Source organism: Ascaphus truei, chromosome 18, assembly GCF_040206685.1.
Source record: "Ascaphus truei isolate aAscTru1 chromosome 18, aAscTru1.hap1, whole genome shotgun sequence".
NCBI classification, from domain to species: domain Eukaryota; kingdom Metazoa; phylum Chordata; class Amphibia; order Anura; family Ascaphidae; genus Ascaphus; species Ascaphus truei.
In genome coordinates, this window is record NC_134500.1 from 32,785,890 (window position 1) to 32,806,475 (window position 20,586).

The 20,586-nt window shown below is 50.5% G+C and overlaps 1 protein-coding gene across 1 annotated transcript in view; it reads right to left on the bottom strand.

Moving 5' to 3' along the window:
- The window catches only part of LOC142469202 (S phase cyclin A-associated protein in the endoplasmic reticulum-like), a 135,114-nt gene extending 115,582 nt beyond the window's left edge, over window positions 1–19,532 (bottom strand). The window contains exons 1-3 of the mRNA XM_075576162.1: window positions 19,396–19,532; window positions 14,562–14,679; window positions 1,891–1,958 (exon numbers count right to left, since the gene is read on the bottom strand). Coding sequence (XP_075432277.1) covers window positions 1,891–1,958; window positions 14,562–14,679; window positions 19,396–19,398 — 189 coding nt within the window. The 5' untranslated portion in view covers window positions 19,399–19,532. The remainder of the gene's footprint in view (window positions 1–1,890; window positions 1,959–14,561; window positions 14,680–19,395) is intronic.
- Between the last annotated feature and the right edge of the window lie 1,054 nt (window positions 19,533–20,586).

Genomic DNA, 20,586 nt, shown 5'->3' on the forward strand with positions numbered 1-20,586 from the left:
CAGTGGACAGGAGGGGGGGGCAGTGGACAGGAGGGGGGGCAGTGGACAGGAGGGGGGGGCAGTGACAGGAGGGGGGGGCAGTGGACAGGAGGGGGGGGGCAGTGGACAGGAGGGGGGGGCAGTGGACAGGGAGGGGGGGGGCAGTGGACAGGAGGGGGGGGGGCAGTGGACAGGAGGGGGGACAGGAGGGGGGACGCAGTGGACAGGAGGGGGGACGCAGTGGACAGGAGGGGGGGGCAGTGGACAGGAGGGGGTGGGCAGTGGACAGGAGGGGGGGGCAGTGGATAGGAGGGGGGGGCAGTGGACAGTGACACACACACACACACACACACAACACACACACCTCAGTTGATGCGCCCTTTCTCAGTTCCGTTTGGCGCCGGAGGTGGGGGAGCGACACCTACCTGTACTTCCGGGCGCCGCCACCGTCTGACTCGGCGCCGCGAGGGAGGAAGGGGGTCCGCCATCTTACGCGCCGCGTGGCAGCTGCGGGAAGCGAGGTGATTTGGAGCGGGGAGGGGGGAGAGGTGATTTGGAGCGGGGAGAGGTGATTTGGAGCGGGGAGAGAGGTGATTTGGAGCGGTGAGGGGGGAGAGGTGATGCCGCTGGGGAGGGGGAAGAGGTGATGCCGCTGGGGAGGGGGAAGAGGTGATGCCGCTGGGGAGGGGGAAGAGGTGATGCCGCTGGGGAGGGGGAAGAGGTGATGCCGCTGGGGAGGGGGAAGAGGTGATGCCGCTGGGGAGGGGGAAGAGGTGATTTGCGAGCGGTGAGGGGGGAGAGGTGATGCCGCTGGGGAGGGGGAAGAGGTGATGCCGCTGGGGAGGGGGAAGAGGTGATGCCGCTGGGGAGGGGGAAGAGGTGATGCCGCTGGGGAGGGGGAAGAGGTGATGCCGCTGGGGAGGGGGAAGAGGTGATGCCGCTGGGGAGGGGGAAGAGGTGATGCCGCTGGGGAGGGGGAAGAGGTGATGCCGCTGGGGAGGGGGAAGAGGTGATTTGGAGAGGGGAGAGAGGTGTGTGTGTGTGTGTGTGTGTGTGTGTGTGTGTGTGTGTGTGTGTGTGTGTGTGTGTGTGTGTGTGTGTGTGTTTTTATTTATTTTTTTGGACCTTTGGCCCGTCACTCCGCCTCAGGCCAATGAGAGGTGTGGGGGGCGGGCCAAGGGGGTGGTGTGAGTGTGTGAGGCCAATGAGAGGTGTGCGGGGGCGGGCGGGCCAAGGGACCAATGAGATTGCCGCTAGGGACACCGGACATCCAGCAGGCAGGCATGCATGCATGCAGGCAGGCAGGCAAACATACAGTGCTTTCACTAATATAGTATAAGATATACAGAACATACTGTATGGAAGGTCCCGTTCAGCAGACCGAAACGTTGGATATATGTGCAAGTTTCTTTAATACAGTTTATAGCTGCTTATACCTTCTGAGTGCTGTTGTCTCCTTACCTTTGCTGGTAATGTATGCTTTATTATATTTTTTATGACATAAGCACCAGGTCATCATATCACTACGGGAGTGCCAGATATTCATGATTTGTGTATATGTATATATATTTTCTTGGGGGGCCACAGACAAAAAAAACCTGCCAGTTGTAACCGTTCTATGAATCTATCCCGAGCTGTAAAGCCTCTGTGGGTTTAACAGATAATGCAAGTAATTAATTATTACAGAATCCTGATGTTCCTAATCTCTGGCTGGTTACCATGGTAACGATTACACTGCTCTGGGGAGAGCTCCCTTTTATCCTCCCAGACATCAAATCTCCCAAATAGAGCATCAGGTTTAAGAAATAAAAACAGCCTTGGAAAGGTGAAAAAGAGGCAGCCTGTGTGCACCACTGCTTTAGTATACAGCATTCAAGTCAAAATGCCCCAAACGATAACACACAAAAATACCTGTTTTGAAGATTTGTGCGCTCCGTGAATGCCTCTCTTAGATTTGCCACTTGGCCATTTCGCTTTGCCTGTCAAAAATAAAATGGGAACAAGATATTGGACATAGTCACCGGAATCCCTAAGGAATGACTGGATTTATCAGAGTTTGCTCACAAATGTATTCTAGTTACAGAAGTCACCTAGTAAAATACATAAAATGCAAAAACCTTCAATTGTGCAAGAATAAAATGCTCTAGGGTACGTATCGTTCCAGTCTGCACGCGGCTTGTGTTCTCCTGCGATAGCCTTATACTCCATCCTGCTGTATTTGTGTATCTTTGTTACACACACACAAAATTAAAATCCCACGTTGTGAGCACATTCCCACGTCTCAGACAGGTCTGCGGCCATGCCCTTCCCCATTATCTCCTAGCATACAGTGCTTCCACTGCAGCCAGGGATTCTGGGTAACGACATGCAAATGAGCGCTCACAGGGTCACCCAGGCTATGGATATTGAGATTGGGGCACACTTGTGCGTACTGCAGTTGCTGGTGCAGGATGTTCTGTTATCGTTCCTCATACATCAAATATGCAATGTGACTGCTCTCCATCCCCTGCCCCAAGGGTTCTCAACTCGCCCCTCCCCAACGGGTAAGGTTTTCCTGATATCCCTGCTTCAGCACAGGTGACTCAATCAGTTCCTGCTTCAGCACAGGTGGCTCAATCAGAGGCTTAGTCGAAGACTGAGACTGATTGAGCCACCTGTGCTGAAGCTGGGATATCCTGAAAACCTGACCTGTCGGGGGCCCTTGAAAACAAGAGTTGGCCAACGCCTGAGACACCTGTGCTGAAGCAGGGAAATCCTGATAACCTGGTCTTTTGGGGGGATTGAGAACCGGTGTGGAGAACCCCTGCTCTACCCGCTTCCCTTTGCCCGTTTTCTCGTCTATACCTTCCCCCCCCCCACTATGATACAAATTCAACCAAACGTTCCACCAAAAGGTTTTTTATTCCATACAAAGAATATGAAGGACACATTCAGGGACTTCCTCTAAATCAGTCGTTTGGGCCCAAAATGGAAGTGAGCCCGGAAATGGTGCCCGAGACCGGCTGCCCCGGGCGGTAGAAAATGAATCCCTGAAGGAGCCTGACACCCGGGGTGTGATTCTGTAACTCCTAGGAGACAGATCACGGTGCTGCGTGTGAGCGTGCCCACAAACGGTTATACCACGTGCCGCACGCCGGCACACGGAGGCTCAGGCCGGTGAGAGGAAAGCAGAGGGGGGAATAAAGAGAGAAATATCTGCATAATAAGAGAAAAATGAAACAATTTTACATTGCAATACCCAACTAAATAGAAATAGGTATAAGTAATAAACACGCCCAGGATACGGATATTGGGGCATACGTGTACATAGCTGGTGTGAGGGTACAGGAAGTATGTATGTACTGTATATCTTTATTCATATAGCGCCATCTATATGCAGAGCGTGTCACAGCAGTAATACACGTGACATGATAATATAATAATAATAATAGCATGTTCTTGTATAGCGCTGCTAGTTTTACGTGGCGCTTTACAGAGACATTTTGCAGGCACAGGTCCCTGCCTCATGGAGCTTACAATCTATGTTTTTGGTGCCTGAGGCACAGGGAGATAAAGTGACTTGCCCAAGGTCACAAGGAGCCGACACCGGGCTCCGCTGTTTCACACTCAGTGCCAGTCAGTGTCTTTACTCACTGAGCCGCTCCTTCCCCTGCTTCACACTCAGTGCCAGTCAGTGTCTTTACTCACTGAGCCGCTCCTTCCCCTGCTTCACACTCAGTGCCAGTCAGTGTCTTTACTCACTGAGCGCTCCCTCTCCTGCTTCACACTCAGTGCCAGTCAGTGTCTTTACTCACTGAGCCGCTCCTTCCCCTGCTTCACACTCAGTGCCAGTCAGTGTCTTTACTCACTGAGCCGCTCCCTCTCCTGCTTCACACTCAGTGCCAGTCAGTGTCTTTACTCACTGAGCCGCTCCTTCCCCTGCTTCACACTCAGTGCCAGTCAGTGTCTTTACTCACTGAGCGCTCCCTCTCCTGCTTCACACTCAGTGCCAGTCAGTGTCTTTACTCACTGAGCCGCTCCTTCCCCTGCTTCACACTCAGTGCCAGTCAGTGTCTTTACTCACTGAGCCGCTCCCTCTCCTGCTTCACACTCAGTGCCAGTCAGTGTCTTTACTCACTGAGCCGCTCCCTCCCCTGCTTCACACTCAGTGCCATGATGTAAGGAGGGGCAGGGGAGGGTATAGTGAGATATTAGGGTGAGATGTAAGGAGGGGCAGAGGAGGGTATAGTGAGATATTAGGGTGCGATGTAAGAAAGGGCAGAGGAGGGTATAGTGAGATATTAGGGTGAGATGTAAGGAGGGGCAGAGGGGTGTATAGTGAGATATTAGGGTGAGATGTAAGGAGGGGCAGAGGAGGGTATAGTGAGATATTAGGGTGAGATGTAAGGAGGGGCAGAGGGGTGTATAGTGAGATGTTAGGGTGAGATGTAAGGAGAGGCAGAGGAGGGTATAGTGAGATATTAGGGTGAGATGTAAGGAGGGGCAGAGGCGTGCATAGTGAGATATTAGGGTGAGATGTAAGGAGGGGCAGAGGAGGGTATAGTGAGATATTAGGGTGAGATGTAAGGAGGGGCAGAGGAGTGTATAGTGAGATATTAGGGTGAGATGTAAGGAGGGGCAGAGGAGGGTATAGTGAGATATTAGGGTGAGATGTAAGGAGGGGCAGAGGAGGGTACAGTGAGATATTAGGGTGAGATGTAAGGAGGTGCAGGGGAGTGTACAGTGAGATATTAGGGTGAGATGTAAGGAGGGGCAGGGGAATGTATAGTGAGATATTAGGGTGAGATGTAAGGAGGGGCAGAGGAGGGTATAGAGAGATACTGTATTAGGGTGAGATGTAAGGAGGGGCAGAGGAGGATACAGTGAGATATTAGGGTGAGATGTAAGGAGGGGCAGAGGAGGGAACAGTGAGATATTAGGGTGAGATGTAAGGAGGGGCAGAGGAGGGTATAGTGAGATATTAGGGTGAGATGTAAGGAGGGGCAGAGGAGGGAACAGTGAGATATTAGGGTGAGATGTAAGGAGGGGCAGAGGAGGGTATAGTGAGATACTGTATTAGGGTGAGATGTAAGGAGGGGCAGAGGAGGATACAGTGAGATATTAGGGTGAGATGTAAGGAGGGGCAGAGGAGGGAACAGTGAGATATTAGGGTGAGATGTAAGGAGGGGCAGAGGAGGGTACAGTGAGAGATTAGGGTGAGATGTAAGGAGGGGCAGAGGAGGGTATACTGTAGCTTTAAAAGAGAGGAGAATGTTGTAAGTAACAGGATTTGATAGGAAGCCTGGAGAGGGATTCCAGTAGGCGCTGAGACAGATTTAGAAGAGAGTGAAGTGATTCTAGCTGCAGTGTTTAGGATACATTGTAGGGGAGACAGGTGAGAGGCAGGAAGGCCGGATATTAAAAGGTTACAATTGTCAAGACGGGAGAGAATGAGGGATCTCCTGATATCGTGGTACAGAGCAAAATAAGGTTTGTAAACAGCCACTATTACGTTCCTGAGGCAAAGGGAGATACAGTGAGTGACTCAGGATCACCAGAAGCAGACACGATCTCTCACACTAAGTCTCGGCACTGCAAAGATCTTTCTTATTACACAGAGCACGTCGGTCTCCCTTCAGTAATGGTAAACACAGAGCATGGGATGTGCATGGAAGATGTGACACAGAGCAGCACAAGATATGGTTTATTCATGTCTGTGCAGTACAAGTGATATTGATTTCTGGGAGATGTATCCCAGTTTGTGTATTGATTTTGTACTATTTTACGGTGTAACCTGACCACTGACAGCCCCTGTGGAAGGTGCTGTATTTCCCATAATCAATACCTGACCCTTGTGTCACGTCTGGGGCATCAAGTCACTCAACACACATTGGGTCCACAGCAAAAAAATGGTAAAGGATCCCTTCCCTATTACAGCACTTGGGTGGTTATTCACTAAACAACCAAGGCCGCTACCAACCGTTAAACAACAAACGCGGCTGCGACCGGCCACCAACAATTATTACCGTTCAGTACATACCCGGAGTTAGAGACGCATGTTATCTTACGGCCTTTCAGGCAGGACTATGGCATGATACGGAAGCACCGCAGGTCACAGCATCTGTATATTAAGATAGCGGGGATAAACTCCAGTCCTCAAGCCCCTCCAACAGGTCAGGTTCTCAGGATATCCCTGGTTCAGCACAGGTGGCTCAATCAGTCCCAGCTTCAGCACAAGTGGCTCAATCGGTCCTAGCTTCAGCACAGGTGGCTCAATGCTTCAGCACAGATGGCTCAATCAGAGGCTCGATTGAGCCACCTGTGCTGAAGCTGGGATATCCTGAAAACCTGACCTGTTGGAGGGTTTGGGGACTGGAGTTGAACCCCCCTGTATTAAGGCAATTCTGAGGTCAAGCAGGTGTAGGGATTTCCAGTCTGCGCCTCTCAGCATCAACGTATCCAGCTGCTTTGCCCCCATCTTCTCCTGTTATACGGGTGCATCTGCAGGACGACTTAGGGTGTTTGTCACAGATTATAATGGGATTGGTGTAAATCTGGGAAGCATTTTCTCACCCGTGTAAATTACACGTTACCGGCCTGAGTCAAATGGAAAAGACCGATGTATACGTTTCTAACGTTTAACGGAACAATAAGCAAAGGCTGATGCAGTACCTCATGTCAAACTACACCAAACTAGGGGAACTTTACAGCAAGGGTGCGCAAAGTGGGGGGCGCACCTGCGAAATTCTATGAGGGGGGGGGGGGGGGCGCGGGGTTTGCAGAGGTCCCGCTCGCTTCCTGAAGGCATTTAAATTAATGCCGGGGGAGCTGCAAGGCCTCTGTAAACTTCTCCTTACCTTGGTTCAGACGCTCCTGGTGGCCCGCTGGTCAGAGATGATACTGCCAATTATAGACTATGGGGACACAGTATACGGCTCAGCACCCCAAACCCACCGTAGCAAACTTGACACCCTCTACAATTCAATATGCCGCTTTGTTCTCCAATGCAACTATAACACACACCACTGTGAAATGCTCAAAGAACTAGATTGGTCATCACTTGCGTCTAGGCGCAAAGTTCATCTTTCCTGTCTTGCCTTCAAATACTTTCTGGGCAAGCTACCCAGCTACCTGAACAAGCTCCTCACCCCTACCACACGCAGCACTTATCATCTGAGACCTCACTCCAAAAGACTGTTCATGGTCCCAAGGTTCAGCAAAGTATCCGGACGCTCCTCCTTCTCTTACAACAAAATAGGAAGCGCTCTAACTAAATAAAGTCCAAACTTGAAAAGGGTAGATGTGGTGCAGCGTGAATAGTCGAAATTGTTCCCAATTCCCAGCAGCAATACAGTAGATGTCCAAAATAATCAGCGCACCTCGTTTCATAGGAAGAAAAAGAAAAAGAGCACAATAGTGAAGCAAGTTCACAACACAATGCTTGTGTCTGTAAATGGTGAGATATGCACTTACATTTCAGTGCCTGTCTCAGGCATGTAATGGTATCTTTAAGCGTCCTCACCACCATTAAGTCATCACAATTTTCAAAGAACTTCTTTTTCAAAATTCTGTTTTATGTAAAATATCAGGAATGTGATTTCACACAACAAGTTTAAAACATGGGCACAGACCAGTTCATGATGTTCCGCAACCTCCGGTGTGTCCGCGACAGTCACTCGCCGAACTGATCGGCAAGTTGTCATAAATTATATTCAATTATGCAGATATAATCTTGGGGGTACAACTTCCTCGCACTAATTTACAATTAGTTTTTTATTCATTATTAAACATAGAGGAATCATGTCTTTTCTCATAGACTATTTAAGGAAAATTAACAGGATACGTTATAACCTTGCTACGATCCAAATTTTAATTAATTTGTCTTTCAATATGGTTTTTATGGTATGTAATGAAACATTTTTAATATATTTTGTATAGAATCTTATTTGTTATGTATAATATGTCGTCTGTCTCTCTCCGTCATTAGCATTAATTAAAGAAGTTCGTGTAGCTTTGATAGAGAGGGATATATAAGGAAGGGACACCGGAGCATACCATACTTACCCCTGACGAAGACGGATCACCGTTGAAACGCATAGGGTTGCCGGGAGGACCAGTTTCACTGAAGCACCAGGAACCGGAAGTGACATAGAACGCCGATCAGTTCGGCGAGTGACTGTCGCGGACACACCGGAGGTTGCGGAACATCATGAACTGGTCTGTGCCCATGTTTTAAACTTGTGTGAAATCACATTCCTGATATTTTACATAAAACAGAACTTAGAAAATTGTGATGATTTCATGGTGGTGAGGACGCTTACAGACACCATTACATGCCTGAGACAGGCACTGAAATGTAAGTGCATATCTCACCATTTACAGACACAAGCATTGTGTTGTGAACTTGCTTCACTATTGTGCTCTTTTTCTTCCTATGAAACGAGGTGCGCTGATTATTTTGGACATCTATCGCTCCTCCTTCTCTTACCATGCTCCCCACAATAGGAACAGTCTACCGCAGGGGTACGCAAACTTTTGCAGCTGCGCCCCCCCTGCCTGCTGCCCCCGGTGCTCGTGCCCCTTACTTCTCTTCCCTGCATCAAATGACATCGCAGGTCATGTGACGTCACGTCAGCCCGCGGCGTCATTTGATGTTGCGTTGCCATGTCAACGCAGTGTCGTGACGCCGCTGGGTCATGTGAAGTTGCCATGGCGACACGTCAGCAGCCGCCTGAATCTCGGTCAGTAAGAGGTTGCAGAGGCCTCACGCGATCCCCCGGCATTTAATTTAAATGCCGTGCAGAAGAGCGCGGGGCCTCTGCTACCACCGCGCCCCCCCACAAAAATCTCCCGCCCACACTAGGTGGCGCCCCCCCCCCCCCCCAGTTTGAGCACCGCTGGGCTACCGGAGACTCTCACTGCCGCCACCAGTCTAAGTTCTTTCAAAAGTAAAGCTGTCTCACATTTTAATATAGTCTGTAACTGTTACATACGCCCGTAATCATATTATCTCTAACGGTCCCTGAAATATCTGTAAATGTAATGTATAAACTGTGTATACCTGTACAACCATGGCATGTCAGCATGTGTAGTTATCATAACTCTGCGCCCAGGACATACGTGAAAACGAGAGGTAACCCTCAATGTATTACTTCCTGGTAACACATTTTATAAATAAATACAATTATAGAATGACATGTGCCTTGATACGTTGACCCCAAACTCTGATTTTCTGCTAACATCTCAACTTGCGGTAGAACGAGCCGTGCTCCCAGGCAAACTGCTGAGTTTGTCGTGTTCTTAGATAAAACGACCACCGCTCAAATCAGAAGACAGAAGGAAAACTTACTCTCCCATTTCCCACGTCCCTCTGGTGCCAAAGACACTCTGTGTACATCAAAGGGTACGTTCCTTCCGTGTACATAGTACACACGGATTTCTATGGCATGTCGCTGTGGTCAGCACATTCAATCAATGTTTATACATCTTACTTAGTGTTACTTTATTTTTATAGAGCCCGTTTTCGGAGTTAGTCGACATATACACATATACAGTGGTCGACAAATCACCAAAAAATCTACTCGCCACATAAAAAAATCTACTCGCCACCTAGTACCAAACGTGGGCTGCTTGGGCCAATAGGAGCTCGCCACGATGTTAAATCCACTCGCCCGGGGCGAGCAAATGTATAGGTTTGTCGAACACTGCACATTAGTACCAGCCAAGTCCATTAGTACCAGCCAAGTCCATTAGTACCAGCCAAGTCCATTAGTACCAGCCAAGTCCATTAGTACCAGCCAAGTCCATGTGCCTCTCACGACAGAGATCTCCATGACACAGCCGCTCCCTGCATGTCCAATCTAATCCCCAAGTATTCTCCCACGCAGTCTCCGCTCACCCCCTGCAGCTCTCCGTCCCCTCATTCTCACCTCCCGCTGGGCTGCACCCCAAATGTGGCACGCCTTACCCTGCCCCATCATGCTCTTCCCCACCAGTCACCCTCTCAAAACAAGCCTACTGTTTATACCAGGGGTGGACAACTCTTGCTTCAGCACAGGTGGCTCAGTCTTTGATTGAGCCGCCTGTGCTGAAGCAGGGATATTCTGGCAACCTGACCTGTTGGTGGCCTCCCCTGGCTTATACCCTACCATGGCCTTATAACTCCCACCTCGAGTCATCGCATTGCAGGGGCCTCATTATCCATTATCTGCATTCTGTTTTGTTCTTCCCTTACCCCACATTACACTGCTCTGCACGATATGTCAGTGTTATATAAAGATCATTATAATATTCATTCTGTACCGGTTGCTCTTACACATGTTCTGACACTCATAATGTTCACTGTAGTACATGCGTGTGTCCTATATAACAAGCATAGTGACTGACACAAATTTCATGACAAGTGTCACAAAATTCTTGTAAACAAAGATAAATGATCACACACACACACACACACACACACACACACACACGGAGAGGAGTGACATTGTATCAGCGTTTAGCAGTAAGAATATTACATGGCCTACTAGCGGATATGGTGAATATCAAATCATTTGGCCAATACACATACCACCTTCGTAGGTCAAGTTGTTCATTAACACAGGGAAGTCACTTTCCGTACACTAAGCCAGGGGTGCACAAACTGGGGGGCGGGAGATTTTTGTGGGGGGGCGCAGGCGGTTGCAGAGGTCCCGCGCTCTTCCCCACGGCATTTAAATTAAATGCCGGGGATCGCGTGAGGCCTCTGCAACCTCTTACTGACCCGAGATTCAGGCGGCTGCTGACGCGTCGCCATGGCAACGCAGCGTCATTGGATGCAGGGAACGGAGGTAAGGGGGCGCGAGCACCGGGGGAAGCAGGCAGGGGGGGCGCGAGTACTGGGGGAAGCAGGCAGGGGGGGCGCGAGCACCGGGGGAAGCAGGCAGGGGGCCATTCCGCAAGGGCCACCAACAGGTCAGGTTTTAAGGATATCCCTGCTTCAGCATAGGTGGCTCAATCAGTGTCTCAGTCACAGTGACAAAATGACTCAGACAGAATGACTATCCCTGAAGCAGGCATAGCCTTAAACCCTGACCTGTTGGTGACCCTTTGAGGACTGAAGGTGGTCCATGACTGAGCCACTGATTGAGCCACCTGTGCTGAAGCAAGGATATCCTTAAAACCGGACCTGTTTGTGGTCCTTGAGGACTGGAGATGGCCGCCCCTGGTCTAGAGGGAATGAGGGACAGCGTTGAAACAAAAGGTAAAGTGGCTGCTCGCTTTGGGATGGAGTATGGTCCCGCCAGACAGCTGGTCCCAATACTGTCAGGTAAGGGATGGACGGGACGGATGTGAGGGTAAGGGATGGATGGGGCGGATGTTAGGGTAAGGGATGGATGGGACGGATGTTAGGGTAAGGGATGGATGGGACGGATGTTTGGGTAAGGGATGGATGGGACGGATGTGAGGGTAAGGGATGGATGGGGCGGATGTGAGGGTAAGGGATGGATGGGACGGATGTTAGGGTAAGGGATGGATGGGACGGATGTTAGGGTAAGGGATGGATGGGACAGATGTTTGGGTAAGGGATGGATGGGACAGATGTTAGGGTAAGGGATGGATGGGACGGATGTTTGGGTAAGGGATGGATGGGACGGATGTGAGGGTAAGGGATGGATGGGACAGATGTTTGGGTAAGGGATGGATGGGACAGATGTTAGGGTAAGGGATGGATGGGACGGATGTTAGGGTAAGGGATGGATGGGACGGATGTTAGGGTAAGGGATGGATGGGACGGATGTTAGGGTAAGGGATGGATGGGACAGATGTTTGGGTAAGGGATGGATGGGACGGATGTTTGGGTAAGGGATGGATGGGACGGATGTTAGGGTAAGGGATGGACGGGACGGATGTTAGGGTAAGGGATGGACGGGACGGATGTTAGGGTAAGGGATGGACGGGACGGATGTTAGGGTAAGGGATGGACGGGACGGATGTTAGGGTAAGGGATGGACGGGACGGATGTTAGGGTAAGGGATGGACGGGACGGATGTTAGGGTAAGGGATGGACGGGACGGATGTTAGGGTAAGGGATGGACGGGACGGATGTTAGGGTAAGGGATGGACGGGACGGATGTTAGGGTAAGGGATGGACGGGACGGATGTTAGGGTAAGGGATGGACGGGACGGATGTTAGGGTAAGGGATGGACGGGACGGATGTTAGGGTAAGGGATGGACGGGACGGATGTTAGGGTAAGGGATGGATGGGATGGATGTTAGGGTAAGGGATGGATGGGGTGGATGTTAGGGTAAGGGATGGATGGGACGGATGTGAGGGTAAGGGATGGATGGGACGGATGTTAGGGTAAGGGATGGATGGGGTGGATGTTAGGGTAAGGGATGGATGGGACGGATGTGAGGGTAAGGGATGGACGGGACGGATGTTAGGGTAAGGGGGGATGTTAGGGTAAGGGATGGATGGGACGGATGTTAGGGTAAGGGATGGATGGGACGGATGTTAGGGTAAGGGATGGATGGTACTAATGTTAGGGTAAGGGATGGATGGGGCGGATGTTAGGGTAAGAGTTGGATGGGACGGACGTTAGGGTAAGAGTTGGATGGGACGGACGTTAGGGTAAGAGTTGGATGGGACGGACGTTAGGGTAAGGGATGGATGGGACGGACGTTAGGGTAAGGGATGGATGGGACGGACGTTAGGGTAAGGGATGGATGGGACGGACGTTAGGGTAAGGGATGGATGGGACGGATTTGAGGGTAAGGGATGGATGGGACAGATGTTAGGGTAAGGGATGGACGGGGCGGATGTTAGGGTAAGGGATGGACGGGGCAGATGTTAGGGTAAGAGATGGATGGGACGGACGTTAGGGTAAGGGATGGATGGGACGGATTTGAGGGTAAGGGATGGATGGGACGGATGTTAGGGTAAGGGATGGATGGGACGGATGTTAGGGTAAGGGATGGATGGGACGGATGTTAGGGTAAGAGATGGATGGGACGGACGTTAGGGTAAGGGATGGATGGGACGGATGTTAGGGTAAGGGATGGATGGGACAGATGTTAGGGTAAGGGATGGATGGGACAGATGTTAGGGTAAGGGATGGATGGGACGGATGTTAGGGTAAGGGATGGATGGGACAGATGTTTGGGTAAGGGATGGATGGGACAGATGTTAGGGTAAGGGATGGATGGGACGGATGTTAGGGTAAGGGATGGATGGGACGGATGTGAGGGTAAGGGATGGATGGGACGGATGTGAGGGTAAGGGATGGATGGGACGGATGTTAGGGTAAGGGATGGATGGGACGGATGTTAGGGTAAGGGATGGATGGGACGGACGTTAGGGTAAGGGATGGATGGGACGGACGTTAGGGTAAGGGATGGATGGGATGGACGTTAGGGTAAGGGATGGATGGGACGGACGTTAGGGTAAGGGATGGATGGGACGGATGTTAGGGTAAGGGATGGATGGGACGGATGTGAGGGTAAGGGATGGATGGGACGGATGTTAGGGTAAGTGATGGATGGGACGGATGTTAGGGTAAGGGATGGATGGGACGGATGTTAGGGTAAGGGATGGATGGGACGGATGTTAGGGTAAGGGATGGATGGGACGGATGTGAGGGTAAGGGATGGATGGGACAGATGTTTGGGTAAGGGATGGATGGGACAGATGTTTGGGTAAGGGATGGATGGGACGGATGTGAGGGTAAGGGATGGATGGGACAGATGTTTGGGTAAGGGATGGATGGGACGGATGTTTGGGTAAGGGATGGATGGGACGGATGTTTGGGTAAGGGATGGATGGGACGGATGTTTGGGTAAGGGATGGATGGGACAGATGTGAGGGTAAGGGATGGATGGGACGGATGTTAGGGTAAGGGATGGATGGGACAGATGTGAGGGTAAGGGATGGATGGGACGGATGTTAGGGTAAGGGATGGATGGGACGGATGTGAGGGTAAGGGATGGATGGGACGGATGTTTGGGTAAGGGATGGATGGGACAGATGTTTGGGTAAGGGATGGATGGGACGGATGTGAGGGTAAGGGATGGATGGGACAGATGTTTGGGTAAGGGATGGATGGGACGGATGTTAGGGTAAGGGATGGATGGGGCGGATGTTAGGGTAAGGGATGGATGGGGCGGATGTTAGTGTAAGGGATGGATGGGACGGATGTTAGGGTAAGGGATGGATGGGACGGATGTTAGGGTAAGGGATGGACGGGACGGACGTGAGGGTAAGGGATGGATGGGACGGATGTTTGGGTAAGGGATGGATGGGACAGATGTTTGGGTAAGGGATGGATGGGACGGATGGTGAGTGCCAGATAGGCTTCCTTGAAAAGCTGAGTTTTCAGGGAGTTTCTAAATGTTTGAAAGATGGGGAAGAGTTTGATGGTGCGAGATAAGGAATTCCAGAGAGAGGGGGCCGTGCGGAAGAAGTCTTGTAGACGGGAGTGGGAGGAGGTAATAAGGCGGATGTCGTGGGCAGGGGGCATTTAGGGATATATTTGCGGATAAGGGCTGAGATGTAGGGGGGGGCAGTGTTGTTGAGAGCATGAAAGTCAACGCTAGGGTTTGTATGCAATTGTTCTCCACGTACCGTCATCTTCCTTGTTTTCCAGCGGGACGCTCCATGCGATCAGGTTCCTCGCTGTACGTCCCTCTTCTGCCACTATCCGTCTGACTTTGTCATGGCTGTGAGATCGCGGAAAGGAAGCCTGACAAACAAAGACATTTTACATTGTCCCATTACAAAATATAAATCATATGAATGCTGCGTGTCATTTAAAATGAGTGTATTCATTTTTCATATGTATGGCCAAACATTAAAATGGCCACAAAATATATTATATATACTACCTTTGTGCTGATAAACAGGTTAAATCATTCTTTAAAAATCTCTTTCCAAACTTTAAGGAAGAGAAGTTGAGGAGAGAGGAGGGCACTCTTTGCTTCAAGCTGCAGACCCAGCAATATCCCACATGTGGTGCTTTTAATAAATCAGTTCTGTACTATGAGAAAACACTTGTAGCATTTCTTTAAAAACTACTCTGAATGACATTTTTAATGTATTATAATGTAACAATCATTTCTTGTTTCTATAGCAACCATTTACAAAGTCACATCCCCTTCCTCTTCTGAAACAGGCTTTGGCACACACTTTTTGACCCTGCCCTCTCTCTCTAGCAGTGCACCAATTGTATCTAGTGACTGCCTGGTCACATGATCTTCCCCACAGATCTTTGCATCTTTGGTCCTCTTCTGCTGCACTGACAGCCATTTAGTGAACCCCCCGAGCCGAATCTTCGCTGATCGATCACAGGAGAAACTTAGCTAATTACTTATCATTGTGTGGATTGTATTGATGCAGCTCAAGCAATATCCTACATGTGTTTTTTTTGTTTTTAAATAAATCAGTTCTGTACTATGAGAAAATACTTGTAGCATTTAAAAAAATTAAAAAAAATGTTTTAAAGACATTTTTAATGTTTTTAATGTAGGAAGCATTTCCAAAGTCAGCCCACCCCTCCCTTCCCCCTTCCCCTTCTGATAGGCTCTGGCTCCTGAGCCCCGAACTCTCTCTAGCAGTGAACCAATTTTATCTAGTAACTGCCCAGTCCCATAATATTGCTGGACTACATTGCCCACAATGCTGTGCAAGAACTGAATTAGATAGCCCAGAGCAAGCGATCGATTACAGGAGAACGGATGGATCTGCAGCTTAGCTAATCAATCCCTTGTCAGTGTGCAGATTGTATTGATGCGCATATTGAATGGAGGGAAAATGTTTAAACAGCAGCTTTAATGAAGAGAAGGTGAGAGTGGTAGGCACTTCTTTCTTAACAAAGTTACATAACATCAGTAAATAAAACTCTCCCATGTTTCAGCTTTCAATATTTACAAACTACTCCTAATAAAAAAATTGAAAACTACATTATAGCAATCTCCCAGGTAAAACCTTTAATACAAGACTGCTGTTAATTCAGTATGTACTATAAGGGACTGTAGGATGTCTAACTTCAATTAGCAAGACCCACTACCAATGAGCAGATCTGTGAAGTCTCATTCAGTCAGTCTTGCCTACTGAGCAGTCTCTTGTGTGCAGTGTCTCTGGAAGGTTCATGGAACGCAGTCTCTACCCATGGAAATCACAATCTTCACATCCCAAGGCAGTCTCCACCATGTCACTATAACTAGAGGTCACACTGTCTCTAACATGTACACAGTGGCGAGGCTCCCTCACCAGTGGAAGGCAGTCTCCACCATGGCACCGACGCTCACCCAAAGTAAGTCCGCGCTTATAGTTATGGTGACGGCACGCAGCGCCAAAGCAAGTACCTGAAGTCCGTCGCGGGTGCCAATAGTGGGCGCCACCGTGATGGTGCTGCGTAGCGATGTGGAGACCAAAAGCACAGAAGAAAAAGGATTTTGTGATACACAGTGACGGCCGCATCACGTGACTGGCGGCAAGCCAATCACATCTCCATCGTGCCTTTTGTGCCTTCCCCATTGCTGACATCACCACCCCTTGCCGCCAGCGAAATCGCACTACTCAAGTGCAACTTTCGCTATAGCGACGGCGGCGTGTGACGTCACGCAGTCGCTAGCAAGCAATGCCGTGCTCACTATAAGCGCAGCCTAACACAGTCTCCACCATGACAAGGATGCTCACCCAGAGTAACAGTCTCCACCATGACAAGGATGCTCACCCAGAGTAACAGTCTCCACCATGACAAGGATGCTCACCCAAAGTAACAGTCTCCACCATGACAAGGATGCTCACCCAGAGTAACAGTCTCCACCATGACAAGGATGCTCACCCAGAGTAACAGTCTCCACCATGACAAGGATGCTCACCCAGAGTAACAGTCTCCACCATGACAAGGATGCTCACCCAGAGTAACAGTCTCCACCATGACAAGGATGCTCACCCAACGTAACACAGTCTCCACCATGACAAGGATGCTCACCCAGAGTAACACAGTCTCCACCATGACAAGGATGCTCACCCAACGTAACACAGTCTCCACCATGACAAGGATGCTCACCCAACGTAACACAGTCTCCACCATGACAAGGATGCTCACCCAAAGTAACACAGTCTCCACCATGACAAGGATGCTCACCCAAAGTAACACAGTCTCCACCATGACAAGGATGCTCACCCAACGTAACACAGTCTCCACCATGACAAGGATGCTCACCCAAAGTAACACAGTCTCAACCATGACAAGGATGCTCACCCAAAGTAACACAGTCTTCACCATGACAAGGATGCTCACCCAGAGTAACACAGTCTCCACCATGACAAGGATGCTCACCCAACGTAACACAGTCTCCACCATGACAAGGATGCTCACCCAACGTAACACAGTCACCACGATGACAAGGATGCTCACCCAAAGTAACACTGTCTCCACCATGACAAGGATGCTCACCCAACGTAACACAGTCTCCACCCTGACAAGGATGCTCACTCAAAGTAACACAGTCTCCACCATGACAAGGATGCTCACCCAACGTAACACAGTCTCCACCATGACAAGGATGCTCACCCAAAGTAACACAGTCTCCACCATGACAAGGATGCTCACCCAAAGTAACACAGTCTCCACCATGACAAGGATGCTCACCCAGAGTAACACAGTCTCCACCATGACAAGGATGCTCACCCAAAGTAACACAGTCTCCACCATGACAAGGATGCTCACCCAACATAACACTGTCTCCACCATGACAAGGATGCTCACCCAAAGTAACACAGTCTCCACCATGACAAGGATGCTCACCCAAAGTAACACAGTCTCCACCATGACAAGGATGCTCACCCAAAGTAACAGTGTCCACCATGACAAGGATGCTAACCCAAAGTAACACAGTCTCCACCATGACAAGGATGCTCACCCAGAGTAACACAGTCTCCACCATGACAAGGATGCTCACCCAAAGTAACACAGTCTCCACCATGACAAGGATGCTCACCCAGAGTAACAGTCGCCACCATGACAAGGATGCTCACCCAAAGTAACACAGTCTCCACCATGACAAGGATGCTCACCCAAAGTAACACAGTCTCCACCATGACAAGGATGCTCACCCAAAGTAACACAGTCTCCACCATGACAAGGATGCTCACCCAAAGTAACAGTCTCCACCATGACAATGATGCTCACCCAAAGTAACACAGTCTCCACCATGACAAGGATGCTCACCCAAAGTAACACAGTCTCCACCATGACAAGGATGCTCACCCAAAGTAACACAGTCTCCACCATGACAAGGATGTTCACCCAACGTAAAGCTGGGGCCATGGTGCCGCAGACCGTGATCGCGTCCATGCGGAACTGATTTCTTGGTGCGACAGGCCGGTCACGTGAGCGGTTCGCCCAATGAGGGTGAACAAACTCCATGACGCCCCTAGGAACACCCCCCACGGCCCGTCCACCATGGCCACCATGGCACCCGCTTCACATGGGTCACTTCACAGCCTCCGCGTGGGCAAAGGCACCATGGGCCCAGCCTAACACAGTCTCCATCATGGCAAAGCTGTCTCACACAGTGACACATACTGCAGTGTCCACGATTGAAAGGTCCTCTAAAACAAGCTTCACCATGCCAAAACTGAGCCAAACATGGCAAGACCACCTCCAAAAATGGCAGGGCCATCTCGCACAGTGCCACTATGGCTATATCCCATCACTGATGTAAACGTTTTCTCCACCAATGGAAAACCGACCCAACCATGGTAAGCGCCATCTCCCCATCGCAGATCCGTCTTGCACAAAACCACATCGTCTCTATCAGTGGAATGCATTGCTTGTCTTAACACAAGCTCTGTCCTCTCCACTAAAGGGAATCTGAAGCAATGGAAAGCTGTGCCTACCACTGCCGGGCGGTTACACACGTATGCATGTGGTTTCTCAACTTGGTGACAGTTCTTTTCCACGATACCAAGGGCCAAGCCCCACCATGACAAGACGGGGCCCCATCATGACAAAAAGGGCCACACCCCACCGTGACAAAAGGGGCCCCAACATGACATGAGGGGCCACACTCCACGGTGACAGCAGGGGCCCCACCGTGCCAATAAGGGCCACACCCCACCGTCACAAGAGGGATCGGCTCCCCTGTGACAAGAGGGGGCCCCAACATGACAAGACGGGCCAGACTCCACTGTGACAAGAGGGGTCACACCCCACCGTGACAACAGCGGCTCCACCATGACAAGAAGGCTCTGCAACAACCTGAAGTCTGGCAGTGACTGTCCCCACCATGCCAGGTCCCTCATGCCCAGCCCCCATGTGCAGGCAGCTCTGCCACTACGTCTGTGAGCACTCCTATATAATGGCACGTGTCCCTGCAGCAGTGTTGCTGTTAACTTGGGGAGCTGGATACACAGAGCGGAGCTGGGCACGGTCCCAGGCCTCCCTTACCATTGCTAGTGCGGTGTCGCACTCTCGTCCGCTCCGGTGTCACCGGCAACCTACCGGAAAGGCGGGAAGCGCAGGCGCCGGACTCAGGGGGGCGGGGCTTGCTGTCAGCAGTCACGTGGAGAGCGGAAGGGAAGCGAGACGCCATTGGCTGTTGTCCCTGGGCACGGAAAGGCGCGTGGCCACAGGCAGCCAATCACGATCGCCTTCAAGTCCCGGACGTTCCCGCCTTGTTGTTTGTAAGCGCGGGCTTCCATGGGTTACCATGGTAACTGGAAGCTTGTGGCGCGTGTGCGGGAGGCTCAAACACAGGTCACAGGTGGATGTGTCACGTGACTGAGTTACGTCACCAGGATTCCTCTAAACACCCCCCACAGTGTCTAATACTTAAAGCCCTATACCCTCCAATACACCCCCTACTGCAGCCCTATAACCTGCAATACCCCCTACTGCAACCCTATAACCTGCAATACCCCCTACTGCAACCCTATAACCTGCAATACCCCCTACTGCAACCCTATAACCTGCAATACCCCCTACTGCAGCCCTATAACCTGCAATACCCCCTACTGGAGCCCTATAACCTGCAATACCCCCTACTGCAACCCTATAACCTGCAATACACCCCCTACTGCAGCCCTATAACCTGCAATTCCCCCTACTGCGGCCCTATAACCTGCAATACCCCCTACTGGAGCCCTATAACCTGCAATAAACCCCCTACTGCAGCCCTATACCCTGCAATACACCCTACTGCAGCCCTATACCCTGCAATACACCCCTACTGCAGCCCTATACCCTGCAACACCCCTTACTGCAGCCTTATAACCTGCAATACACCCTACTGCAGCCCTATAACCTGCAATTCCCCCTACTGCGGCCATATAACCTGCAATACCCCCTACTGCAGCCCTATAACCTGCAATTCCCCCTACTGCGGCCATATAACCTGCAATACACCCTACTGCATCCCTATAACCTGCAATACTCCCTACTGCGGCCCTATACCCTGCAATACCCCCTACTGCAGCCCTATAACCTGAAATACACCCCCTACTGCAGCCCTATAACCTGCAACACCCCCTACTGCAGCCCTATACCGTGCAATACACCCCCTACTGCAGCCCTATAACCTGCAATACCCCCTACTGGAGTCTTATAACCTGCAATACCCCCTACTGCAGTCCTATACCC